This window comes from Podarcis filfolensis (genome assembly GCF_964270895.1).
Source record: "Podarcis filfolensis genome assembly, chromosome: 2".
Lineage (NCBI taxonomy): Eukaryota > Metazoa > Chordata > Lepidosauria > Squamata > Lacertidae > Podarcis > Podarcis filfolensis.
Window position 1 is genome coordinate 71773116 of NC_139605.1, and position 17894 is coordinate 71791009.

Below are 17894 nucleotides of genomic sequence, written 5' to 3' on the forward strand. Positions count from 1 at the left end.
TTCGATTGAGCCTGGGAACTTTTGCATGTTTCTACCACTGAGCCATGGTCCTTTTCCATAAAGCCAGTTTTGAACGATGTCAGTACTAAAAGCAGACCGACCATTTATCCGTCTAGTATCCTAAGAGGACTTGGGTAAATACAGAGAACCAACTCACCAAATGGTATATATGGGGAAGTTTGCCTGCTTCTTAAATATATGCTAAAGAGCAGCACAGATGGCTGTGGCTGGCTTTGTAGAACATACTGCACAAGCTGGTTGCTGCAGCTCCACCCTTAGTTACTGCTTTTACCCTGCTGTTCCATTGCTATAGAGTAAAAGCCTATCCTGGCATGTATTACTGAAGTGTGTTTTGTCTCTACTTCCCGTTTAGGGAAGTCAGAAGCAAACCTCACAAATAAGCATTGCAAGCTTGATTCATTCTCTCTTCTGGGATGGCGGGAAGGCATATTTAATTAATTCCTTGCAATGTCATGTTCTTTTTAATCACCTGCTGCCTCTGACTACCATTTTTTCACTCACCTTAGACTTCTCCTGATGAAGCTCAATTTGAATGTCTGTTAGCTTGGTCCTGAGATCTTCATTGGCAGCTTGTAAGGACATAATCAGTGCCTCAGGCTTTTCAGCCTTGCTGCGTCCTTTTTTTGACATGGCTGTTGACTGTTGTGAGTCTGTGCGTGAGAATCCTTTTTCAAATGGGAACAGCCATTTTTTCTTTCTTTCCATTAAAGTTGTCTCAGAACCTACTGTGTGACATTCGTAAAGATAGCCCCATCAGCTCCTTGGGCAGTCCTGGGAGAAATAAGATGATACAGCATTAGTTAGCAAGTTCAGTGAAAGCTGGGGTCTACTTAGCAACACTCAATATAAAGACAATGTTTTGTTTTGTTTTAAGGATTTAGAAAACTGCCCCAGGTCATATATGCCAACCATGAACCAGAGAGTTCTTGGGAGGTATATATGACAATTTAAAATCCACAATGCAATATTAAAACAGCATAGAACACTTAAGCACAATACAGTACTGAGAGGAATAAAAACATTCAACCAGATAAAAATTAAATAATACCAGGCAAAAAACAATGTTTAAAACTACAATAGGAAATAATAGAGAATTGGCTGAAGGCGTACCTTCCTCATTCCAGAGTCTGCCCACCATCACAGAGAAGCCCCTGTTATTTGTACATGGACACTATAATTCTCCTATTGATAGAACATGAAGAAGGGCCTCTGTGGCTACATTGCAGAAGCTGATAGGAATAACCATAACACAGATTTCAGATTATGTTTTCCACTGGCATATACTACAAGGACATTAGGGATGGTGGGAGGTAAACTGTATTTTTGGGCACTCTGGGTCAGATTCAACTAACCTGGTGCTCTAGTAGAAACCAGTGCAAAGACTCTGCTAACACACCCTGGGTGTCCACCGCTTCTCCCCCACCACTTTGTCACTTATGGTACTTAATGGCCTTGAGATTTCATTCCTCGCTTTCTGCTGTGCTTCATTTTATGTTCAGTTGATTCATGGATGCATTTAACCAATTAATGGCTTGGCTAGAGATTAAAACCAGATCTGTGATCAGCTAGAAACCAGCCATAGTTTACTAGTATTTTTAGCACCTATGCATTTTCCTCCTTGTCATCTTGATTTCCAGGCATCTACCCACGTGGCTGAAGAAACCTTCCCAATGGCGCATGCATTAGATTGCAGAGAAGCCATACAGAAATGAGAAGAAAGGAGTAAACATCAGCTGCTTTTTTCCTGCCTTCTTGCTATGGTCTGCCTGTGTTTTTTCCATATATCTGCTGATCTTGCATAAGTTATTAATATTGTCTTGGAGTATTGCAGTTGTCAGGTTGCAACCTGGAGATCTGTTCTGGCCCTTTACATATTTAAGGGAGCCTAGGTTTCTGTTGCACAGTGCTCCCTTAATTTCTCTCTCTCCCTCCCCCCCCCCACAACCCTAATGCTTGCAGCAAGCAGAACCCCAGGGGAAAGGAGGAGGGCAAAGTAGTGAAGGAGACTATTCTGGAATAAGCTCTGATTTGGAAATGGCACAGTGCATGGGGCCAGTCCACTCACTGTTACATAATGTATGTTGCAATTCATCTAGGAAGGATTTAGATTACATTACCAAGCAAGGGGGTTGGAATATTAGGTCTGTAATAAATTGTTTGGAGAGGTGGGAAATCTGTGCTCTAAGAAGCAATTTCCCATTGGCCTGGGGACTCTTGTTCAAACAGGAATCTTAATTATATATACTGTATATATATTAAATGGGTTGTAGCACTTGTCAGTTGTAGTGGGGGAAAACCTGGAAAAATACTGGCAATGAATCCTGAAAGCTCAGAAACCAGAAGGCAAATCAAAGGACCCTTACATTAGTCCTATTTTTGAACATTTGGGCTTGGCAATATCAGAGCTTTTTTTGTTTGTTTCAAAGACTGTTGGAAGACTCAGCTGGAGAGATAGGACTTGTCACAACTCCCATACTGTCAACCACCAACATTTCCAATTATGTTAATTAAATGTGCAAATAAGCAGTGGCCCATCCGTTCAGAATAAACTCCAGTGTTGATTCCGCGGCTAGAACATCCATGGTGTCTGAGGCATGAATACCAACACCAGCTGCTTGTACAGAAGTCTCACACTGGCCAGTCCAGTTATTTGCCAGCATTGTGCTTTATGTGATTAGACCAGTGGCAATTTATCACACAAAAAAAACGCAATGCAAGCCAAGTCTGAAATTTCTGTAAGACTGCATATGCAGTGTATGTGTAATGTACATCCAGCTTAAAGAGGTGGGGTGGGAGAGAGATAATTTCTTTCTGGATGTGCTTGTTTAAAGTAAGGAATTATAGCTAACAGCTTTAGCTATAGCACATTATATAGCATATAACTCCATTATAGCAGCAGGAAGAAAGTGCTCTGGAGATGCCTTTCCTTATTGGCTGCAGGTTACCCCACAATTTGAACTCTCTCATAATGCTGCAGATGGCACACATCACCAACTGCAGTCCTGCAGCATGAGCCTTGCTCAGTGTGCTGGATGTGCTGTTTTAAGGTCAATCTACAATGAGAGAGCACTGGCCCATAAAAGATGGATGCTTTCGCTTCCGAAATAGGATACCTTTGGCTGTGTATGCCTAAAAGCATAAAGAACGACGGTTAAAAATATCATTACCACACAGATGGAATGTCTCAATTCTACCCACATAGCAGGGAGGGTGTGATGTGACCATGTTTAGCAGCTGCAGAAAGGCTTAGTTGTGTCGGTACACAGGAAAATATGAAAGAGAGGGAGAAGGGATCCATAATGAGGAAATGAGTTTTGGAGATGCCTTCGAAAAGGCTTGCTTATTCACTCTTGATTTATCAGATATAAAGTGCTGATTTCCCTCTCCTCTGCAGACAGACATATGTTACGCTTGGCATTTGTATTTGCTTACAGATGTATCCAGGCAGCTGTGACACACTGAACTAGTGAGATAACAAGCTTTAGCATAAATGCAGCAGGCAAGTTTGCTTACAATCCTTAGAATGCTGACTTGGCACTCTCAGCAGCTATTGGGACGTGCTGCTCAGTGCTCTAGAATTAATCATTCTAATCGGATTATGAATTAGATATACAAGAATCAAGCCTAGGACCAAAGACACACACACCAAAATTCTACTGCACAGTATGGAACACAACAATAACGAACCTGAACAGTTTATACAAACACTAAAGTGGCTGGAGTGGTTGGCCTGTTGTTGTTGTTTTCAGTGCAGTTACACGCAAGCATATCAAATAATCTAGGTAACTGCTACAGACAGTAGCCACTGTTCTGAAGCAAGAGTTCACAGGAATCCACTGGTAACAAGACCATAATGTTCAGTGGATAATTAGGATGGAACCCCTCTGTGGCTTCAGGGGGATTTCACAGGGATGGTCATCAGCAGGAGTAAGTTCCATAGCTTAACAATGTTCTGCATAAATAAGTACTTGCTCCCTATACAGCCCCAATCTCTAAAACCCATACCCTACAATATGTGGAAAACTAGGATGTACATCTTCTGGGATGCACTCACATGCACGTCAAATGACTTGTGCAAGATTGCATCTCGGACAATTTTGGGGCCGTGGCACCCCAAAATTGGATGTCCCGATGCAGTCCATGCTCTAGCCATCTCTTATCCACACATACCTTTCCTCTGCTCTCTCCAGGTATGGTCCATGCTTTAAAGCTCCAAGTCTGACCACCGCTGCTTTTTTTCTTTGTTTTGTCTGTGAAAACCTGCTCTTTAGCACTCACTCAGAGCAAATGTCAATCTGCTGAAAACCTGAACTGACGTTTGCTCCGACTGAGCGCTGAAGAGCAGGTTTTTGTGAGGAAAGCTCAAGGAGGGAGGAGAAAGGTGCTCAGACAAGGAGCTTCCAAGTGTGGACCTGTGCCTGGAAAGAGTATAGCAAAATATAAATGCGGCTAAGGCCTCAATGCAGCAGGCACCAAGACTGCTGGTGGTATATATCCCCCCCCCCTTTGCCTCTAATTGCTTAAGAATTCTTGATTAAGTCCCTGGTAGGAGCCATGTAAAAAATGCTGTTACAGTGCAATTCTCTTTTAACACTTGTAGAAGCAGGAGCAGCAATATGTTTGCCACAACAGTTCAGCATAGATAAAGATTTATCGGAGATTAAATTCTGCTCCCATCCAATCTTGGAAAGCAGTTAAAACTATGAAGTGAGCACACATTGCCGAAGATCCTGTGGCTAGACTGTCTGTCTGCAGCAGCACTTAAAAATGTACACCACAAAATATGAATCTGGTTAAAATTGACCTTGTCAGATCAAAGGCATCCCTTAAGAGAAGGCATGTGCTCTCCTACTGTTCAGCGTTTTACTGAATGATCATTGTTGTCACTGCCTTGTCACTCTTCTGTGAAACGAGAATGACATCAAACCCCTTCTTCGTAAAGGCCTTTGGGGCTGTTAATGCTGTGGTGCGCACACACAGTGCAATTCTGCGCATGTTTACTCAGGAGGAAGTCCCACTGTGCTGAATGCTGTTCATTTAGGATTGCAGTTTCAGGGGCACAGTCCCATGTCGGAAATGTCCCTGAATTAAGTAAGCAACCTTCACTGACAGGGAGCAGCTAGCTTGAAATTTCCCGACTCTCCCTGCTGCAGACATAGGCAGACAGAATCCTTTTAGGGACTAGGTCAGGCATCACATTTGGAATCAATAAGGAGAATGTTCTTCCCAGCACCATTCTTTCTTACCCTCTTTATACGCTCCTATTTGGTTCTCATGCATGCAGGGGAAGCTTCTCTTCCAATGCAAATAGCAGGTGTGCTTGTGTGTGTGTGTGTGTGTGTGTGTGTAGGTGCCATTCTGGACTGGGGACAGAGCCGCACAAAGAATTATAGCCCCTCCCCACCAGCTCTTATCTGGAATGGTTCCCCTGTGCCTACAGTTTACTTAGAAAGAAAGCCATTTATGCAATTGCTAATTGCATGAATGGCATTGTATATAGTTTGACCCTAAGTTGCAGTTTATTAAATCTGTGAGCTTAGAGTTCTTCTGAGCACGTACAGAATGTGTTCTGGTTTATCAGAGAGTATAAATACAGAGCCTGTATTGAAGATGGATAGGAGGGCAGCACTCCCATATTAGTTACTGTATATACTCGAGTATAAGTCGACCCGAATATAAGCCGAGACACCTAATTTTAGCACAAAAAACTGGGAAAACTTATTGACTCAAGTATAAGCCGGTTCATCACACCACAAACCTGGTGGTGGTGGCAGCAGCGGAGGAAGAACAAGCAACCCAAAAGGGCTGCTTTGGGGCTGCTTGTTCCTCCTCCTCCGTCGCTGCCAGCGGCAGAGGCGGACGAAGAAGGAGCAGCCTGAAAACCGCTGCCGCTGCTGCTCACAAGAGCAGGCATAGGAGCCATGGTTGGGAGAGGCAGGTGGCGGCGGGACCAGCGGCGAGAAAGGGCTACTTGGTTTTTCTGGAGTGGGCTTGTCCCTCCGCCGCGGCCCGCCTCACTCAAGTATAAGCCGAGGGGGGCTTTTTCAGCATAAAAAATTACTGGAAAAGACAGCTTATACTCGAGTATATAGGGTATTCATTTATTTTATAAAATTTACACACTGCTTGACTGTCAAAAAAACCTTAAAGCGGTTGATAAGGTTAGACACATTTGAGGTCATTATGAACTGAGGTCACTATGGCTGGTGACATGATTATTATACCAAGTTGATGCTTTTTCAACATTTTTGTGACCTTAGGAGACAGGGAAGAGATGAAAGGAAAGCTTTGTAGGCTCTTGTCAAGAGCAGATTCCGTAGCCTGGATGAAAACCAAACAAAGACGGAGAGGCCCGTGAATATTTTGTTTGTATATGTGCTTGATTTTCAGCTCAACTTATAAACACTGTTCAGAATTAAGAGGAAATGTTGAAAAGGCATGAGGCAACGGTGTCAACAGGATCTCACCCTCATGAGTTTGCAGGCTTGTGGGAGTTTTTCCTCAACTGCTTTTTGTCCTCTCACATCTCCTGTATTAAAGATTTTAATTTGAATCTTGATAAACTTATACAAACAAGCGGCGACATGTACAGCCTCGGCTGTCCACTTCAAAGAAATGCCAAACATAACTGATACCTAACATCTCCATCACCAGTGGTCATAAAAATCCATAATCCATGTACCATAATCTTTTATAAATCAGATTTCCGTCCAGGTGTTAAAGTGCAGAAGAGGGCTCATATTTAGAACCCTTCCACAAGCCATTGATAAATATCCACCATTCAGTCAGCCCCTGAACTCAGAGGACTTCATCAGAGCCTCAGTGTGGTGACCTTTGCATAGAAACCAGCTCAGACAGCACGTATCCATTTCTCCCTGACCACCCATGCAGTAGGATGCAATTTACAGCCTCGGCTACAAATACTTCTCTTCTGTGATGAAAAGCCACAAAGCATGACACTCAACTGACTGTTATCATCTCTCACACCTGAATGCCTCTCGTTAAAGGTCTCCACGCATTCCCATTACAAAACTATTTCTCGGAGGCACACAATACTTATGGGCACCATTTCAATCGGGTCAGTTGACTACATCCCAGATAACCATTAAATCCTGGATGAACCGATCCAGCTGAAGAGTTTCTAAAATGCAGACTAAAGGTAGAGAAAGGAAACACTTCTATCAAGCCCCCTTTCACTTGAAAGACCCACCATTCATTTTTAAACTGACATCTTATGTACATAACTAGGGATGTTGTGACATAAGTTCCCCTGTCCAGAGTATTGAAACCATTTTCAAGCCTTTTTTGACATGCCAGTTGAGGATCATAGAATTGTAGAGTTGGAAGGGGTTACAAGGGTCATCTAGTCCAACCCCCTGCAATGCAGGAATCTTTCACCCAATTTGGGGCTAGAACCCACAAACCTGAGATTAAAGAGTCTCATTCTCAATAAAAGCTTTTTTTGCCAAAGCTTTTTTTAGTCTAAGCAGCCTGGTGACCTACCATCTCCTCACAATGACAAGGTTCTCTGACCATGGTTGATAACTTTTGGGTGTGTTTTGAACTTGCACGTAAACCTCGCGTTCCAGTTTGAACCTGATATAACCACAGAACAGACAGAGGTCCTTTGGGTGATTCCATTTTGCATTTTATTTCATATTTCAGCAATGGACGCCTTCAGACTGTCAGTATTTTGTAGGGGTGTTGACTCGGATTCAAACGCATAGTGGGACAATAAATCCAATGAAAAACACACACATCAAATCCAATGAAACCCCCAGCTTTCTGCAGTTAGGAAAGTGATGAGGAAAAAGTGTGGGATGGGCAAATGCTTCACAGAATGATACAGAAAAACCACACAAGAATATCAGGATCGGTGCAAGATAAATGCTGTTTGTTATATAAAATCCCCACAAACTAATGAGAAAAAATGCTCAGTAAAGACCGAACATAGACTAATCTCCATGTAAGCTTTGTGCAAGCAAATCGGGATGAATGCTTAATAAGCAGGCCATCTGGAGGGGCTCTATACCACCCTACTCATATGCAGAAGTATTAAATGTATATGGGAAATGGGAAATATCATCTATAACCATCTATAATACAGCTGCCTTGAAACATTTGTATACTATTGGGTATGTATTGGTGGGAGGAAAGGTAGAACTCATGCTCAATTTTCAGATGAGATTACTGGGGCATGCTTCAGATTTGTGCAACAAAGCTCATGTCTCCAGGGCTATGTGATTTATTGAAAATCATGACTTTCTTTTAAAAATATTTTGTCATTCAGTGGTTGTGCTGAGGGAGGCAGAATTTGATTTCTCACTAGTTTGACTTTCATTTCTCTCTCTGAAGCAGTGCTAGAGGTGGCGGCACACCATCATATACCTTAGGCAATAGAAACAAGAATAAGAATTACAAGGCCTGATTTCTTCAGAGATCCTATATATGAAAGTAAATAGCTTTGGTTAGGGCAAGCCAGTGTTTGGCTTCTTTCTCATGCCCTTGTTGCAGAAGGCACACAAATACAAAAGCATCTGACTTTGCTCTAACAAATAACAATTAGCTAAATAGATAGGATTTCTCTTTTCCACATAAAATTGTCTGAAAACGCCTCCTGGCTGGATTGCAAAAATATGTTTGAAGCATGAAATAGTAGCCTATCTAACTATCTTTTGTGGTGTCCCTTTCTCTTGTCAGGCAAACCATGGTGATCATTTAACCCATTGTTATAAGCAGTTTGCCATCAATGGGAAGCTAGTAATCTATCAATAAGAAGGAAAGATGAATCTCTTTCAGAGAACAATTTGGAACACAGAAGCTGCAATTTACTGTGAAATGGCTTCCAAATGAAGAACTCCTCACACAATTCTCTGTGATCCCTGACAAGCTTACAATACAACAGGAAGGGCAGCTGTGTCACTTAAAACAATAATATGTTCATAAATTAACTTCTGTTACAAGTCACCCTGTGGAAATTCATAGGGTATTTTGCTGCCTTTCCCAAATCTGTTCATCGCTGTTCCATCAATGGACAAATTGGTTCAGTTTTAGAAGGATAAAAGCCTGAACCAAGCTAGAAAACAAGCTGACTCCTCCTAACTGCCTGTAAGAGATGGGCAGCAAAGATAGGAAAACCCTATTTTTCCTGCATCACCAACAAAACCAGAGCTCAGTCCGTTTGCCCCTCCTTTGTCCCTTATGAGAGAAGCTAATACTCAGCGACAGAAAGGCCCACCCATTCAGCTCCCTCAGAAAATTCTTCTGCAGAAATACAATGAACAAGATAGTACAAAGGACTCTGGCAGGATTTGCCTAGCTTTTATTGGTTTGTGTCAAGCTCCACCTTCTTGGAGTGTATGAACAACCTGGTACCCTACCAAAGACTCCTAAATAAGCTCAGCAGTCATGGGATAAGAGGAGAGGTGCTCTTGTGACTCAGGAACTGGCTAAGTTGTAGAAATAAAATGGAGGATGAGGCTTCCAGTGGCTAAGACCCCTGATTGCCATTGTTTTTACCTCCACTGTAGGAAAAAACCATGCTTCTAATAAATAATAATAATAATAATAATAATAATAATAATAATAATAATAATAATTTATTTATATCCTGCCCATCTGGCTGAGTTTCCCCAACCACTCTGGGAAGCTCCCAATCGAGTGCTTCCAAATACCTCTATGGGTGTGTTCCAGCAAAAACTGAAACTGTCTTGCAGTTTTCTTTCTGGTTTATCAAGGAAGCGCCCCCATTGTGCAAAAAAAGTTAGAGAATTAGTTCCTCTAAGCTTTGGGTCACTTGGAAATATTAGCTCTTGTTTGTCAGAGCTTAAAATAATTAAATCAAACAGTAAAAAATTAAAGCTCGCCTTTTTGTTCTGGTTCCCCATCTTTGATCTCAACACATATAAGCACAGGTTATAGAATCACAGAATAGTAGAGTTCTTCCTGATGTTTAGTCAGAATCTCCCTTTATGTGACTTGAAGTTATTGGTTCAGGTCCTACCCTCTGGAGTAGGAGAAAACAAGCTTGCTCCATCTTCCAGGTGGCAGCCCTTTAGGTGTTTGAAGATGGCTCTCACATCTCCTTTCAGTTTCCTCTTTTTCAGACTAAACATACCCAACTCCCCTAACCATTCCAGACCCTTGATAGTCTTGGTTGCCATCCTCTGCACACGTTCCAACTTGCAGATCCACCTTCAGATCACAGGAGTGTCACTTGGGTGTTCTATCTATCTAAGCAACTAACTATGTCAGTGTGGTGTAGAAGAAGAAGAAGAAGAAGAAGAAGAAGAAGAAGAAGAAGAAGAGGAGTTTGGATTTGATATCCCGCCTTTCACTCCCCTTCAGGAGTCTCAAAGCGGCTAACATTCTCCTTTCCCTTCTTCCCCCACAACAAACACTCTGTGAGGTGAGGGACTTCAAAGAAGTGTGACTGGCCCAAGGTCACCCAGCAGCTGCATGTGGAGGAGCGGAGACGAGAACCCGGTTCCCCAGATTACGAGACTACCGCTTTTAACCACTACACCACACTGGCTCTCTGTAGTGGTTAAGAGCGGTAGACTCATAATCTGGGGAACCAGAGACGGGTTCGCATCTCTGCTCCTCCACATGCAGCTGCTGGGTGACCTTGGGCTAGTCACACTTCTCTGAAGTCTCTCAGCCTCACTCACCTCACAGAGTGTTTGTTGTGGGGGAGGAAGGGAAAGGAGAACGTGAGCCTCTTTGAGACTCCTTTGGGTAGTGATAAAGCGGGATATCAAATCCAAATTCTTCTTCTTCTACTACTTGGTTGCACTTGGAGCTGTCCAGCCTAGCAGGTTACTGGTAGTGCAATTGGGCCAGGTTGAGGAAAAGTCTCAAGCTCCAAATTACAGAGCAGTATCACAGTTCCTTAGGCAGCAGAGCTGTTAAGTAGAAGACATTAGTCTTCCATGGTTCAATTTTCTTTTAGGTTACCTCTATAAACAAATACCTTAGGATTACCTCTATAAACTGTGCAAACACATTCCTCGATTTTTAGACCTCTGGAGATTCGAGTCTGGATGTTTTATTGGCTCATAAACCTTAAGCTGGCTTCATGTTACTAAGAGTGTTTTTTTTAATGTATTTTATTTATTTTATTTAACAAAACCTGTGCACCACATAACTATAAATATAACCTCTAAGTGGTTTGCTGAAAACATAAAATATACATTACAATTATCAATAAAAGTCAGAGTTAAAAGCAAGTTTTAAAATATTAAAAATACAATTCAAACCAGCAGTTAAAATTACAGATTAAAACACATGTCACCTTTTACATGTCTGAGTAGGCTTGCCTGAGTTGCCCATCCTAGAGTTTGAGCACAATCGAAACTTTGGCAGCCAACTGGAGAGTCTGCATGGAGGGGCAGCGTGCTCACATCTGCAGCCCTGCCACGCATGGCAGCTAGGGCAGGATGTGTGTGTGTGGGGGGCGCAGACAGGTAGATCACTGCAGGAAGACCTGAAACTGGCATAACAATTGGGCCTAGAATGGACCCAATGCCATTGCACAAGAAGAGTGAAACTGTCACAGGATCTAATGGATTCTGGACTGGCTTAGCTCTCCTTGCTCCCTGCCCCTAGATTGCCCCAGTCTGCTCTTACGCTGGCTGTCCCTTATGTGCATCCTGCCAATGGCATTCATGCTCAGCAGGCAGAAGAAGAAGAGCTACACTGATGGAGCGGCACACCATTCTGTTGGTGGCAACCAACAAGAGACTGGCTTAGATGGCAAAGCTAGCCTCCCCCCAGTGCAAGCTAGGGGCTCTGGACTGCTCTGACCAACTGATATATTCCTAGTGCTTGGTGGATGTCATTTGCAGCAGCTGCCTTTGCCTCATTTCTTGCAGCACTTTATGCAGGGGAGAAGGGGCAGCCATGTACATTTAAAAACACAGTGCAATAATCATGCAACAGGGGCTCCATTCCTCACTCTGCCTTTTGAATTTAAATGGCAGTGAGGTATTTTAATCATTTTTACTGCAAAATGGTTCGGGAATTGAAATGCACAGAATAAACAGTATTTTCCAAGCAGTGACAGTGAAGAATTAATGCAAATTTCCCTATGCTAATGCTTTTGTTTAAGTTGAGCATCTCGCAGTGCGGATTGTTCCCTGGCTGCCAATGAATGGCCTCCACTTTTTGTGTGAAGCCAATTGCAGGGTGTTGTTAAATGCAAACCCTCCTTATTTATCAAAACATATATGTTTGTGTGTTTCGTTAAAACAAAAGGTCTGTTTTCGTGTCTTACTTCGTGTACATTTATGTCATAGCTCTGTGCTTGGAACCTGAATGCAAATGAAGCTAATATGCAATTATTATAATTTTTGACATGCAGCTGGATGGTCTTGCCCTTGCTGCATATATCAACATATTCAGAACAATCTGAAAACTGAATATTCCACTTGGCTCTCCTGTCATTCTTGTGATTTCTACTCACAAACAAATGGATGTGAGTGTCACTTTTCACGAGCTGTTGAAGAATGGATCAGGCAAAGACTCTGGAGACAACAGGAAGGAACATGCCATTTTTAGCTTGCTAAACAACACACACTTTCCCTTCTCCTTGAACTGCCTGCAGTGGAAGGCCAAACAAACATAACTCCAAGGGACCAAGGTGCCAGAATGGGTTCTGCTAAGCAAACAAAAATTCACATCTTGCTGCTTCATCAGCTGACAAAAAAATTCTGTTTGCTAATGTCAGGGACTGGGCAGAGGAGGAGTGTGGAGACTGCCTCCCCATCCTGACCCTTCCAGGGAGGAAGAAGAGGAAAACAGTATAGATTTACAACAGTGGTTTGTGGGAGATCACAGCTCAGAGGCAGGTGAGGGGAAAAGTTGGGAAATAATGGGAGAGGAGGAGCAGGCAGAGCTGGAGCAGCAACTGGCTGACATGTTGTCACTAGAAAGCATTCCAGACCCACCATCTCTCGGAACCCGGTGAGCCTTAAAAGCAGGAGAGCAAAGAGCTCGAAGACAGAGGGCACTTAGCGGCACCCATAGAGGATGATGATGATGAATGAGGAAGTGGGAGAGAAGGGGGTGCGTGGAAATTCACTTGGGACAACACCATTATCCAAGAGACTGGGTTCTATAGCTTCTCTCTGTGAGGTTTGAAATAAAAAAGGACTGTAAGAAACTTTTCCTTGTCTTTATACTTCCCTGGGCAACCATCCAGGAGCTGCAGACAGCATCCTGACAGCTAAAGGGATTTTGCCAGAGCTGACAGACCCTAAACATAGACCCCTGTCCACTAAAATGCAGATGAGGAACTTCTAGTTCCCCCATATGTTGATGGACTGCAACTCCCATCACCCACGACCATTAGGCATGCTGGCTGGCATTAATATGAGTTGGGAATCCAACAACATCACATTGGGTACCCCTGCTCTAGCAGCAGCATCCTGCCATTTTGTTCAATCTTCAAGGTAAGCCCCATGTAGAGTCCCTTGCAGTAATCAATAAATTAGTGTAGCTTGTAGTATGGTGACAAGGCTGCCCTGATCCAGCTAGTTGTAGATGGAAATAAGCACTTCTTCCCACAGAGGCCACTTGGGCTTCTATTAGGTTGGGTCCCACATTGGGGGGGGGGGGCTGTCGCACGTGCATGATGTCACATGCACAACGCCCTACCCCTCCGTCGGGCCACGTCTGCTGGGACGCTCTGGCAATCACCCTCCAAGCCTCCCGCCCATCCTGGCGTTTGGGTTATTGTGCCAGGACTCACCCAGGGGCGGCAGGTGATGGCAGTTCCCTCAATATTGAAGCCCCTCACATCCCATATTTCCAGCCCCGCTGGCTTCTAGTGACAGGATTATAGAATCATAGAATTGTAGAGATGGAAGGGACCATGAGGGTCTAACCGCCTGCAATGCAGGAATCTTTTGTCCAGCATGGGGCTTGAACCCACTGCCTTGAGATTAACAGTTTCATGCTCTGCCAACTGAGCTATCCCAGACCATGAACCGTCAGGGTGTGTGTGACTCCATGTAGGACAGGTTGGCCACCCGATTCCTGAATTTAGGGACTACATACCAAGAGCATCTCTGTTTTGCCAGGATTCACCAGTTGCTGGTGCTGCACAGCTAATATGACTTTAAAAACCATGCTGTTTTTATGCACATGTGCTTCATCCTAAGAGCCAATCAGAGGGATGCATAAGCTGCATAAATCAGATTATTATTAGAATAAATACACAAGTAAATTTCACCCAAGTGCAGATTTATCAAGTGTGACCTCGGGACTGTATTTCAGATGTTTGAGAAGGTCACCGTGTTGGGCTGCAGGAGGGAAGCCTATTTTGAGTTTCCTCGTATTGATGGAATTTCTCTCTGTTTTTTAAGGCCTTTCATATAATTTGGCTTAAGACAAGCCGCATAAGAAAAGGCAATGCACAAAGCCCAAGAACAACCTTGACAGCATTTCTAAAAATAGAGAGCTTGCAGTTAGAGCACTAAACCTGGACATAAATCAAAAGAAATTATTTATTCAGCATGTGTGCATGCACGCACAATGCACTCATGCAAACACACACGCAAGCACATGCCCCATATGCAGCCACGAGTCTTTAAAATACCTGAGCACCAAATATTTTGCCTCTCAGTCCCTTTCATTGATAAACCTAACAGAACTATTTTCCCCTATAGCCTCCTCCCAACACATTGTGATTGTACTTATCACTCAGTAAAAACAATAAAAGATATCAATAGGCTTGGAAGGATAGCCACTAACCAAATAAGAAAGGATGAGTTAGGAGCTTATGGAAACAGATGGCAATTGTTAAATTGACAGTAATATGAAAGAAACGTGGAATTATAAAGAAAGATTAGACAGTTGGAAGCTGGTTGCGCATAATATAAAAACTGGGATAGCAGAGATTGGAATAGATTTAATTTTAAATAACTAACTGTAAGAAAGGATAAACATGACCTCTTTTATTACCTATTTATTACTTGTGCAGTTTTTGGTTCTCTTTGTGATGTAGTGGAATAGAAACATTTTAAGTGTCGAGACTGTAGGAGTGCACAGTTTGAAAGTACTGTATTTTTCTGTGTATAAGATGCCCCCGTGTATAAGATGCCCCCTATTTTGGGGGACTACAAATGGGGGGGATTGCCCAGAGTTGTTGAGCTCTTTTTTTGGGGGGGTTGCTGACCACCACTGACAATAGCAAGAGCTGCCAAAGCCTCCAATCGACTGCCCGATCACCGCCACCAGTCGCCCGCACAATTGCCGTGGTGACAGCCTATCAACAGAAGCCCTTGCTGCAGCCGCCAATCACCTGCCCTATCACTGCTGACAATCTCCTGCTTGCGGCAGCAACCAATCGCCAGTCCACCCTCTGCACTATCCATGTATAAGACAGCCCCAAATTTCTAACATAATTTTTAAAATAAAAAAACTCGTCTCATACACTGAAAAATACGGTATGTTTGCATGTGGAAACTATTTACAATTATTCATATATTTCAAGTAATTATCAATAGGCTTACAGATAAGAGGGAGAGAGAGAGAGAAAAAAAAAATGGGAATCATATTGCAAAACAAGCACCATTTGATGTTTGTCAAGATATCTCAGCTGAAATTCATGAGAGATTTGATCATTAATTTTGCATTTTGTTGTTTGTGTGGCAGTAAATATTGTACATCTAGCCTTGCAGCTGGGGACTGAATGGAAATCTGTGCAGGCAGATGTTGTGCTCACTATGATCTGAATTGACAGGATCTAAGAAACCTCCCAGTGCTGGTATTAATGAGCAAATTATAAATATTTTTAGTCGAGGGTGAACCATCCAGAAAAGAAGAAAAATCCTGGGTAAGAAGTCTCCAGACAAATCTCCTATTACACGTAGTCCAGAGGAGTCCCAGATTTTTTACAGTAATGAAGGCCAGTCCATGGAAGGACAACAGAAGCATCACTGGAATACAGTGGCACCTCGGGTTAAGTACTTAATTCGTTCCGGAGGTCCGTTCTTAACCTGAAACTGTTCTTAACCTGAAGCAACACTTTAGCTAATGGGGCATCCAGCTGCCGCCGCACCACAGGAGCATGATTTCTATTCTCATCCTGAAGCAAAGTTCTTAACCCGAGGTACTATTTCTGGGTTAGCCGAGTCTGTAACCTGAAGCGTCTAACCTGAAGCGTCTGTAACCCGAGGTACCACTGTACTGATTCCTCTGCAAGGCAGAGTATATTCTCAGAATGATTTCTAGTGGCAAAAAGAAACAAAACGTACAGCTATGCATTCATTAGGGTAAATAATTGTTACAGGGGGATATAATTGTATGAATTCTCCTCTCTAAATGTATTAGTGCTGCACGGGAATGACTGTATTAATATAAATTAATTTGTAGCAGCAAGAAATGAAGAAAAGGCGGTTTTGTATACAAGAGGTGGGGAATGTAGGCACATACAGAGTCTTCCCCACCTCCTGCAATTGTAAAAGCAATGTGCAGTGAATTGAATTCAAAAGCAGGGATGCTTTATTTCTGCAATTATACTTGACCTAAATGGTTATAAAAGGTTGTGCTATCGGAGTTATTGACAAGGCAGGAGGTCACCCAGGCAACTCCAGTTATTGGGCAGCTGATAAATGGAGTGGATAAGTATGCAAGTGCACAATATTTGTTGAGAAGGGAGTAACCACTACAGAGCTGAGTAGATACCTAGCCAAGAGGTGATGATATCAGGGATTCGTTCCATACATTTTGAAAGCACTTGACACTGTGGCTTTCATTATCGAATTTGAAACACACTTAAATGGAATAACGGGGGAGAAAACTGATGAAAGCCAGAGAAAATATCCAGAACATTTCCTCCGCCCTGATTGCAGCCTCTGATCTCTATCTCCATCTGTCCTTTAACGCTGTCAGTCTGTGGAGGCTGTATCCAATTGGGAAATACAGGAACATATGGTGCCCTTCAGATTCACTAACTCTTGTATATTTCAACACACGGAATGTCCTTATGGCCTTTTGAGTTAGAGTCCCTCTTTTTCTTAAAGATGCCATTGTTTTCTGACCCTCCTTTAAAGAGAAGCATGTATAAATTTAAACAGCACTCAGAGATGCAGAAATTAAATAGGCAAAGCTTTTCCAGACAATATCTTGCACCAATTCCATGTGCCTAAATAAAGGTACACCAGTGTTCTTGTACCTGTAGCAAAGCCTCACCAGGAGAACTTCTTCCTTGCACACCTGCCTTGCAGAGTAGGCCTGCTTCTCTAATGGTTACCACCACCAGCTCTGTGGGAGTCTGCAGGCTTCCTTCACCCCAGACAAGGATGAATTAGTAAACTATTAGACCATGAAATTGTGGGCCAGTGGGCCTTGCTCTTCCAGCCAATCCCTTGCAATTTATCCAGAGTGTAAAGCCAGCTCTCCAGCTCTCTGTTTCTTCCCAAGAACCAATCAACAATTCCCCGACAACACAGTATTTCTAGCCTGTTCATGAGTAAGTTTTAAGGAAGACCAACTTCTCTGAGCAGTGCATAGTAAAATCTGGCATGGATGCCAGATGGAAAGGAGGAGACAAAGCAGCAAGGGCAGCCCAGCTTTGACAGACTCTCTCCTCTCTCATTGGCCTCTTGAGAACCACAGTCACATTTGTCAAGTACAGTGGTACCTCAGGTTAAGTACTTAATTCGTTCCGGAGGTCCGTTCTTAACCTGAAACAGTTCTTAACCTGAAGCACCAATTTAGCTAATGTGGCCTCCTGCTGCTGCCGCCCCGCCAAAGCACGATTTCTGTTCGCATCCTGAAGCAAAGTTCTTAACCTGAGGTACGATTTCTGGGTTAGCGGAGTCTGTAACCTGAAGCGTATGTAACCTGAAGCATATGTAATCCGAGGC

The 17894-nt window shown here is 43.0% G+C and overlaps 1 protein-coding gene across 2 annotated transcripts in view; it reads right to left on the bottom strand.

Annotated features, from left to right (window-relative positions):
- Nucleotides 1-17894, bottom strand: part of JAKMIP2 (janus kinase and microtubule interacting protein 2) — a 90848-nt gene that overhangs the window by 39217 nt on the left and 33737 nt on the right. For both annotated transcript variants that reach the window (XM_083593923.1, XM_083593922.1), the window contains exon 2: nucleotides 523-792. In XM_083593923.1, coding sequence (XP_083450049.1) covers nucleotides 523-726 — 204 coding nt within the window. In that variant the 5' untranslated portion in view covers nucleotides 727-792. The remainder of the gene's footprint in view (nucleotides 1-522; nucleotides 793-17894) is intronic.